At 37.8% G+C, this 10,822-nt stretch overlaps 1 protein-coding gene across 1 annotated transcript in view; it reads right to left on the bottom strand.

Moving 5' to 3' along the window:
* LOC101651436 (complement factor H-like) overlaps positions 1-10,822 on the bottom strand; it is a 73,155-nt gene that overhangs the window by 13,825 nt on the left and 48,508 nt on the right. Inside the window, exon 2 of the mRNA XM_045298170.1 lies at positions 10,412-10,588. Coding sequence (XP_045154105.1) covers positions 10,412-10,588 — 177 coding nt within the window. The remainder of the gene's footprint in view (positions 1-10,411; positions 10,589-10,822) is intronic.

Here is a 10,822-nt window from a genome sequence, read left to right as displayed (position 1 = left end):
TGAGAAATGATGTACAAATGCGCTTTACACAATTGATGTGTGTATGGATTGGGATAACAGTTGTATGAGCCCCTAATAAAATGTTAAAAAAGAAAAAAAAATTGTGCCGCAATAAACATTGGAGTGCAAAAAATAAATAAATAAATACCTGTATGAGAAAAGAAAAAGTTTTCCATAGCAATGACTTCAGAATCATTAGGAAAATTACAATATATTAAACTCAAATGGAACAGAAGCAAAAAAAAAAAAAAAGATCAAAGCAAAAACTGGCGGAGAGAAAATCATTAGAACAGTTAATGAAACAGAAGTATGAGGTGAATATCATTGCATATCTCTAACAAATTTTCTGATGATTGGTAAATTACATTGGCAACTTTCTAATGATAAAGCATTATATTTCCTTTGATAAGACATGATCATAATGTATTAACTTTTTATAGGATTGTGAATTCAATTTATAAAATCCAATTGATCTACACACACCACAATAAAAGACAGAAACTTAACTACCAGTATCAACAATGAGATCAATTGTTTGACAACTATGCATTAGAGATATTAAAAGAATAAGGGGATATGAGCAATTATAAACAATGCCAATACACTATACAACTAAACCAATAAACTAAATGACGTAGGTGAATTGTCAAATTTCATTACAGCCCCAACCAACTAATCTCAATCAAAATAGAATAGATAACATTGTACACTTAACTTTAATAAAAAAATTTAACTCAAAAATAAAAACATTCCCCAAAATAAAACTCCAAAAAGAGATCAATAGATTCACTGGTGAAGGCTAGTCAATATTTGAAGAGGAAAAGAGGATAGTTCTACACAGACATGTTCACAGAATTGAGGTGCATATAAAATATTTGACATCATTCTTAGACTTTGCATCACCCTACTGTGCAAACCAAACTAGAGCCTTATAAATTCTTTTTAAAATACTGTGGATCAGCTGAATGTTAACAATTGAATCCCAAGTCCTATAAAAGGTAGTATGCTATGATCAAATGCTTTATCAAATGACACAAGAAGGTTTCAAGATAAGAAACATGTCAATGTATTTCACCACAATGACAAAGGAATAGAGAACAACAGACATCTCCATGGAGAAGGTAAGCAAATGTTTACCCTCATATCAGAAACAATACACTGTTGCTTATTCCCTCCACTTCTGTTCAGCATGTAAAGCTTTCCAGAACGTCTATACTGTCAGAGGGCCTGCAGTGAATCCCAGATCTTTGGGGCTACGTGGTGCTGACAAAGGCCAGTGTTGGAGGGCTTTGGAAACTTACGAATGATGAGCAGGTACCAGAGCCTGTGCTGAGCTGCTCAGCTCTCTTCATGTGTCCAGCTGCTCCACAGCATGAACCTGCCTTCAAAGTGCCTGTTTCTGTTCTTTGCAGGACACAGGCTGCTGGTGGCCAGGCTCGAACAGAACGGTGACTATGCAAACTGGCAAAGCTAATGCTAGCAACCCACTGATATCTGAGCTTGTCAGCAGGGAGAGTTGGGAAGGACCTTTGGGTCCAGGATTCATATGTGATGCGAAAAGCATAACTTGTTCCATATCCTATTTGGCTTCTAGCTCAAGCTAGGACTTTCTGCTCATCCACTATCCCAGCCCACCTGGCAGGGCCCAAGCTTAAGGGCTTTGACCAACATTACGGAGAATGAGGGTAAAGGGAAGGTAATCCCTTCCTCCTTCCCTTCTTCCCTTTTAATAAATTTAAATATGATGTTTAAAATATGGATATTCACATAAAGGAGTGGTCAGATGGAGACAGTATGGCCCTTTAGCTCTAGAACTTAGCTCTGCATTGGAATAATCAACCGTTTAGGATCAAAAAGGCACCATTCACCCAAGAACACAGTTCAGAGAGTTAAGGAAGAAAGATCAATGGAACATGGGGTGGAAATGAAATACACAACGGTGCATTCGAACGACTTTGAATGGATGACTTGATTCAGAATGTGTCTGAATGATTGAATGTACAGCTGTGATCTGCTCTGTAAACTTTCATCTAATTCACAATAAGAAGTTAAGTTAAATGTATAAATATTCATATAACTATAGATACTAAAAAGGTCCCACATATATTAAAAGAGCTTCAAATAGCTTTTGAAAGACATAAACAAAGTTTGAGAGTTAACACTACTTAGGATTGCTGTAAGTTGGAATCAACTCGACAGCAGGGAGTTTGGTTTTTGAATAATGCCAAGACATTGAAAAGCTTCTGTAGTCAACCCAGCATAGGCCAGGTTTCAGTAGAGAAAAAATTATCGGAATAGAATCATATGTGCCCAACTAGATCACAAACACATATCTGACAAAGCACTCATATCCAGAATATATTATGAACTTTCAATTTTTCAATAATCATTTTTCAAAACTCAACAAAAAGTGGAATAAAATATTTGACAAGCTTCAGCCACAAAGATACATGGATGGTAAATAAGGTCAGAAAAAAAGTGTTCAACAGCACTAGACACTTGGTAGTGGGATATTATCACATATATGTTAGAACAGCCAAACAGGAATGGAAAACTAATACAAAATAAGACGGAAACAACACTATATGAAGCTATGGGCCATCCATTAAGGGGGGAGGCAGGTGTGAATAGCAAAGGGCCCCATGGATAGGTTTTTTTGTCATGATTAAACTGTTATACATAATACTTATTCTCATGCCTCACATTTTTGAATCTTACAGAAATGTGCACCAATATATTAAAAGAGTTTCCTATAAGTAATTTAGCAAATATCTGGGTATCATAATGACGTTTTGAATTTAACTAAAAATATTACATGCCAGTACATGAATATGTACAATTCAATTGGCTACTTGTCCACTATGACAGCTAAGAAATAATGAAGAATCCTGGAAACTAACTGTAGACTCAGAAGAACTGAGAGAAACCGTGCTTCCCGAAGCAAAAAGTTGAAGGAAAAGAGTTGTACTAGAATGAGAGTTTTCTCGTAGACTTTGAGAAGTTCCTTCTGTGAAGATTTCACTGAATTGAAAAGCAGTTATTGCTTATATTGATTTCATAGTGTTTATAGAGAGCTCTGAATTCCTAAGACATTTCTATAAAATTTCTATGCAGAAATTGACAATGAATTTCAACTCGAGGAGATGGCATGTGGTCAAGAATATAAGAACTGGGTTCCACCAGATACCCCACTTCCTTCAAGGTGCCTCTCAAAACAGACTTACTGCTTTGAGCCATTGCTGACTCACAGTGATCCAGTAGGACAAAGGTAGGGCATCCCCTATACATTTCCTAGACCATCACTGCTTACAGGTGTAGAAAGGCCTGTCTTTCTCCTGCGGCGCAGCGGGTGGTTTATATGCGGACTTATGGGATCACAGCCCCAAAATAACCTTTACGCAACCCGGCTCCTTCAGGTGCCTCCATCTGAATAAATTATTCAAACTTTAGTTAATAGCTGGGCAACAAGGTGAGGCAGATGAGCCACAGAGACTCCATTTGGTTGACTGCTAAATGACCTGTCCTCTCCCCCTCCCTTCTCAGAAACCCATGTCAGTTATTGTTTTCCGAGCGTACTAATTCATACTCCAAATCAGGCCATTGTAATTAATCTTGCTATTCTTTATTTTTGCTACTCTTTTGATGTTATAATTAATCTATAAATTTAAAAAAAACTAATTTTGCTGTTCTCACTTCTGTCATGCTTGCCTGCTGAACTGAAATGACCTCGACAGATGCACCAACCAGAATGTGGTTTTTGCCTTTAAAAGCTTGCTCATAACTGTAGGGAGCATTCTTGGTTGTGGTGGTTATATATATATCCTCAGGCTCGGCATTTAAGAGTCATATTCCTTACTACATGTAGGCTTAGGGACTCTGGTGGGCTGTGTGGTAGGCATTGTTGGGCTGCTAACGTAACCCTGAGATTGGCAATTCAAACCCACAAGCTACTCTTCAGGAAAAGTAACTACACTCTGGAAACCGTTACAGAATCCACTCAAAAGCAGTGGGTTTTCTTTTTCTTAGTAAATAGCTTATAACTCTATTCATGACGGAAAACCATATGCATTTTACTACATTTAAACCACTGAAGGTTGTTGTTAGGTGCTATTGCGTCGGTTGTGAATCATAGCAACGTGATGCACAATGGAACAAAACTCTGCCCTGTCCTGCAACACTCTCACAATTGTTCCTATACTAGAGCCCATTGATGCAGCCACTGTGTGAATCAGGTTTAGGGCTTTCCTCTCTTTTTCCACCCTCCCACTTTACCCTGCATGATGTCCTTCTCCAGGGACTGGTCTCTCCTGACAGGTCCAAATTATATAAAATGAAGTCTTGCCATTTTTGCCTCTAAGAAGCACGTGAGTCTTATTTTTTCTGAGACAGATCATTTTGTGTTTCTAGCAGCCCCTGGTAGTTTCAATATTCTTCTCCAGCACCACAATTCAAATCCATCTATTCTTCTGTCTTCCTTATTCAATATCCAACTTTCATGTGCACATGATGCAATGGAGAATGCTATTGCTCGGGTCAAGCACAGCTCAGTCCACAAATTAACATCCACACTTCCCAAAATTATAATGAGGTCTTCCCCAGCAATTACCTAATGAAATATGTCTTTTGATCTCTTGACTGCTGCTTCCATGAGCATTGGTTGTGGACAAAAGTAAGACAAAATCCTTGACAATTTCAACATTTTTTCCTTTTATCATGATGTTATCTACTGGTACAGTTGTGAGGATTTGGGTCTTTCTTGCATTGAGTTGTAATCATACTGAGGACACAATCCTTGATCTTCACCAGCAAGTGTTTCAATTCCGCCCCACTTTCAGCCAAGCAAGCTTGTGCCATCTGCATACTCCCGGTTGTTAATAAGCCTTCCTCCAATCCTGATACCACCCTCTTCTTCATATCATCCTGAATCTCATATAATTTATGTAAAATAGCATATATATTATCCAAGTATGGTGAGAAGATACAACCTTGATACACATGTTTCCTGCTTTTAAACCATGCAGTATTCCTTTGTTCTATTCACTTAACTGCCTCATGATCCACATGCAAGTTCCTCATGAGCACAATGAAGTGTTCTGGAATTCCCATTCTTCTCAAGTTTATATGGTCCACAGAGTTAGTGTCTTTCAATAGTCCATGAAACATAAGTGAACATCTTTCTAGTATCCTTTCCTTTGACCCAAGATGCATCTGATATCAGCAATTACATCCCTTGTTTCAAGTCCTCTTCTGAATCCAGCCTGAAATTCTGACAGTTCCCTATCAATGTACTGCCGTAACCAATGCTGGATGATCTGAAGATAAATTTACTTGTGTGAGATATTAATGATATCATTCTATAATTTGAACATTGTATTGTGTCTCCTATCTTTGGTAAGGACAAAAAGAAGTATCTCTTCCAGTCAGTTGGCCAAGTAGCTGTCTTCCAAATTCCCTGCATTGAAAAGTGAGTGCTTTCTGAAACATTTCAAGGAGTCTTCCATCAATTCCTTCAGCCTAGTTTTTAGATAAAGCATTCAGTGCAGTTTGAATTTATTCCTTCAGCACAATTGATTCATGCTCATATGTGTCCCCCTGAAATGGTGGAAGTTTGACTCGTTCTTTTTGGTACAGGGATTCTGCATAGTCTTTCCATCTTCTCTTGATGCTCCCTCCAGCAATTAATATTTTGTCTATAGAAATTTTCAAAATTGCAGCTTGAGGCTTGAATTTTTTCTTGAGTTCTTTCAGTGTCGGATTTGCTGAGCATGTTCTTCCCCTTTGGTTTTCTAATTTTAGGTCCTTGCGCATTTTGTTATAATACTTGGCTTTTCCTTTTATAGCTGCCCTTTGAAATTTTCTATTCAACTCCTTGATTCATCCTTTATTTCACCTACTCTTGGATTAGGAGTAAGTTTCAGAATTTGTTCTGACTTCTATTTTGATTGTTTGCTATCTTTATGAATAATGGTGTTGATGTCCTCCCACAACTCTTCAGGTTTTCTGTCAATAGTGTTCAAAGCACTAATTCTGTTCTTGAGATATTCTCAAAGTTCATGTAGGATAGACTCAAGGTCATGCTTTGACTATTGTAGATTTCTTTTAATTTTTCACCTTTATCTTGAACTAATATTTGATAATGTGATAGCGCCTAGTCTGGTGTTAGCTGCTGATTTTGAGATTCTCCACCATATCTTCCCATAGAGGTAATCAGTTTGATTTCTATATATTTATCTGGGGGAAGCATCTATGTAGTGTAGCCTTTTGTGTTGTTGAAAACAGGTATTTGCTATGAGCAAGTCACTGGTTTTCCAAAATTTTATCATGTGATCTCCAGCTTCATTGCTATCCCAAATCTATATTTTTCAACTACTGTTCCTTCCTCTTTGTTTCCAACTTCTGAATTCCAATAACCAATAAGTATCAATGTATACAGATTGCATATTTGATTAATTTTCAACTAAAGACATGGGTAGCATACTTCTATTTCTTCATTAGCTTTTGTGGTTGGTGCAGAAAGTTGAACAATAGTTCTATTGATTGGATTTCCTTGAAGGTGGGTAGATGTAATCCAATCACAGGTAACATGTGCTTCATGATGGATTTAATAAGATCTGTTATGACAACGAATACCATGTCATTCCTCTTGATTGTGTTATTCCATGCATATTAAAGCATATGATTTTCTGATTCAAGATGTCCAATGCCAGTCCATTTCAGCTCACTAATGCTTAGGATATCAATCGATCTTCATGTATTCTATTTCATTTTTGGCCACTACCAATATTACTAAATTCATAATTCACAAATTCCAATCATTAGAATATTTTTGCAGCTGTTTCTCTTTACCTTGATTTATGCCCCATCATTAAATGAAGATTCTGAAGACTACACTCCCACAGGTTTTATGCAAAATATCACCATGGTTTGCTCCCCTCTAAGAAATCAATTCCTTACAATACCAATGTATTGTATTGTCACAATACCAATGTCCTCAGATCTCAGGGGCTTATCATCTGGCAGTATCTCCAACAATGTTTTTCTTCCTACCTTTTCCCCCCATTAATTTTGATATAGTACATATATCATATTATTTCATAGTTCAATCACCTGCTTCAGAATTGCATAATTTCTACCACCATCAGTTTCCAAGTATCATGTTTCTATTCCTTGACATTGTCTCCTGTTTACCCCACAATCAGTACTGTACCACTCTCCCACCAAAACCCTTATTCTACTTGCTGTCTCTATAGGTTCATCAATCCTGGCATTCATATACTGAAAAAGAGAGAAATACCTAACACAACTGCAAGAGGGTGACCCTCAATGACATAACACTTTAATATGTGGTACACCCTAATATGAAAAAACTAAACCCAAGCAAAACAATACAAACAAAAACATACAGAACATTTTGGAAACCAGGTCAGGTCCAGCTTGCATCCTAGCGGGGGCATCTGCTGGCAAAATTTAACTGTTCCAAAAAGACTTATGCCTTTGATCTTGTATACTCAACTCTCTAATGCACTCTGCTTAGTAACCACATCCGATTCTATCTCTCAATTGTGGGAAAGTTCCAGAGTCTTATTTACTATGTAGTTCCTTCCACAAATAAATCTTGGGCTCCCACTGTCATCCATAAACTACAAACCCAATTCTCACACAATAGGCTCTGATACTAATCACTCCTTTGAATTCAGATTATATGATTCATAACTCTTTGGTGACTTATGATGGCATGCTTCTTCCATGTGGACTTAGTTGACATCTCACTTAGATGGCTGCCTGCTTGGAGACAAGCCTTTAAGACTCCAGATGCTATTTTATCTGATAAATAGTACTCTTTTTACTACATTTTTGCTAGAGTACCTGTTTCCTCTGTGTTTCTTTCCTGAGGGTGAATATCAAGGAGGACCATGATGTAAGAACTAATTGCTCTTATGTTGGAGCTAGGATTTGGTGTAAGCCCAAATCCCATTCCTAGATTTACGTTGTTTTTTGTTTTGTTGTGTTTTTTATTACTTGTCAAAAAGACTTTTTCTGCCGGGACTCCTTAGCATCATCTCCCTTTTATGCTCCCTTCTCCCCCTGCTCCCCAAACCACCTCCACCCCCAACAAAACCCTCGTTCAACTTGCTATCCCTATAGGATCATCAATTCTGGGTTTCATTTACTGAAAAACAGAAAACCCGATACCACAACTTCAAAAGTGTATACTCCCAAAGACCTAGCACCCATGTGATACTCCCTAATATGAGCAAACATAAACCAAATAAAAGGGAGTGTCCATCACAGGGTTTCCAGAGTAATACATATATCTTAATCCAGCATATAGGACATTGATATAACAAAACCTTATTTGTCCATCTAGCAACAGTTCACCAAATTTGATACAGCTGTCTACTGCTTTCGCAGACACCATGTATTTTCCGACTTAAATCCTCAGGTTACAAGCGTGTCTAAGGTAGAGCCCAATTCACCCAGTGGAGTTTCCGCATTGGACCTCACTGGGGCAGCCTCTGGAGTAAGGAATGAAGACTCAGTGTTCAAGATCCAGTGTCCCAGTGACCCTTGGCACTTGGATGCGGTCCCCAGGATGCACTCAGATGCAGACAATGTTGTCCATCTGGTGCATTGCACCAAAGACCCTCCTCCACTCCAAGTGTCCCTAAAGTATTTTTCAGTCATTCTTCCCCACAACTGGAAGTCAGTCCTTCCTGTTTTCCTATCAGCGAATATGCATTTGTTTTTCCCTCTAAACTTGTTTCCTTCCTTTCCTCTCTCCTGAATTGTTCTTCCTGTGTGTAATCCTCCACCCTCCAATAGGCCTCTCTATCTGTCCAGGGGGGACAGGCTCTTATTAGACACTCCCCCTCCGCCCCCCCCTTTCACCATTTGATCCTGTATGACATCAGGCGCCCTCTGGTCTAGTGACCTTGAAAATATTTACCTAGAGCAGATGTTGTATGGTTGATTGGCACTGGTCAGGCTCTCTACCAGGTTGAGTGGCCCCCCAGCCAATAAACTGGATGTCTGTCAGCCTGAGCTTGTGCCCATTTTGCTGCTTGTTCCTAGAGCAGTGGACTCAATACAGTATTTGTCCTGTTGTGCTTGGTTAACGTCATTCAGCATAAAGGTTTCCATCGACCTCCATGTCTTCAGGTGTTTCATGGATTCAATGCTGTTCTTTTAGGGATGAGTAGTATTCTATTGTGTGCATGTACCAGGGTTTCTTTATCCAATCATCTACTGATGGGAATTTAGACTGTCTCTAGGATCTTTCTATTATGAACTGTGCTGTGATGAACATGGGGAGGCAAATGCTTCCTCTTCCTCTTATTCTTATTTCTTTTTTTCTGTCACAGATGAAGCAATGACAGAGAGTAGACAGCTGCTCACTGCATCATAGCTGCCCTTTATGACCAGAAAATAAAGACCGACGCTCACACTACCAACCAGTTACTTCACCAAAGGTGTGCTGTCAAACTAGCATCCAAAGCAACACGCACTCACCCCAATATCGCAGAGAAAATTCTGGTTGTACATACCAACATGTAATCAACAAATAAGTACAACTTCATAATGTCTCAGAAACAACAGACAGCTTCAAATCAAGTAAAGAAACAGGACAAGGTAGAGATAGCAAACCACCAAAGTAAAAAAATAAATCAACAAGAAAATCTCATTGATGAAGAATAATTCCTGCAAAGGAATTTAAAAATATATGTATACATCAAGGAAACCACAAAAAAATTAAGAAAAAAACAGACAACACCAGGCATGAATTCAAGAAAACAATACAAGTGGAAAATGACAATATAAATTGACAAATTGGAGACCATACACAAACAACACGAAGAAATCCAGAAGATTAACATTAAAAGTTTGCAAGAATCAGAGAGAAGTATTCAATCAATTATAGAATCCAATTAACTGAAGGCTAAACCAGTGAATAAAGAAAAACCCTGGATACTAATTTCTATAAGTAAAAATCAGAAAAAACATTAAGAAAGCCTAAGAAATATCTGGGACAGGATCAAGAGAAACTATTTTCATATGTTGAAATTCAGAATAGAAGGAGGCCACGAAGAGACAAAAAACCCCACAGAGGGTAATGTTGAACGGTTGGTATAAGAAAACTTTTCAGATATCATGAAAGACAAAAAAAGTTTACATTCAAGAACCTCCAAAATTTATGCTGGAAAATCCACTTAACAAAAATACCTTTGATCTGTAAATAGGCTCTTTTATTTAGCTAAATATATATATTTATATATATATAAACTTTTATATAATACATACACCATTGATACAACAATGCATCGTGTCCATTGACTAATCAAGACACATGCATTCTCCACGGTGAGTGTATACCAGTGCTATGAAATTACAAACCGTCTGAGATATTACTTACTGACACGAACGCATCTGGGAGAAGGGGACCAGTCCTGCTCCGTACATGTGATGGAGGTGTGTCCATTCGGGAGACTGTAGCCACGATTACACCGAATATTTACAGACTGGCCTTGTAGATAATAACGCTGTGCATGATCAACATATCCATTTTCCACTTCATACAAGTGACATTTTCCTAAGGACCACAATAATAATAATAATAAGTTAAAAGTACAAATCAGGTCAGAAAGTGTATTGAAATTCATTTCTGCATTGTTTAAATTAGGGCATGTAAGATTCTAAAACTAATGAATTAGAAGACAGAAAGCCAGGCGAATCCAAAATATTTTTTAGAAGAAAAATATATATTCAAAGTTATTTACCCTAAGTTTGTATCATTCAAATGTTTGCAGTATAACTCGGGGATATT

Source organism: Echinops telfairi, unplaced genomic scaffold (assembly GCF_000313985.2).
Source record: "Echinops telfairi isolate 266 unplaced genomic scaffold, ASM31398v2 ScPeMD7_7424;HRSCAF=8462, whole genome shotgun sequence".
Taxonomy (NCBI): Eukaryota; Metazoa; Chordata; class Mammalia; order Afrosoricida; family Tenrecidae; genus Echinops; species Echinops telfairi.
The sequence above is the reverse complement of the archived record's forward strand: the minus strand, read 5'-3'. Positions and strand labels throughout refer to the sequence as shown.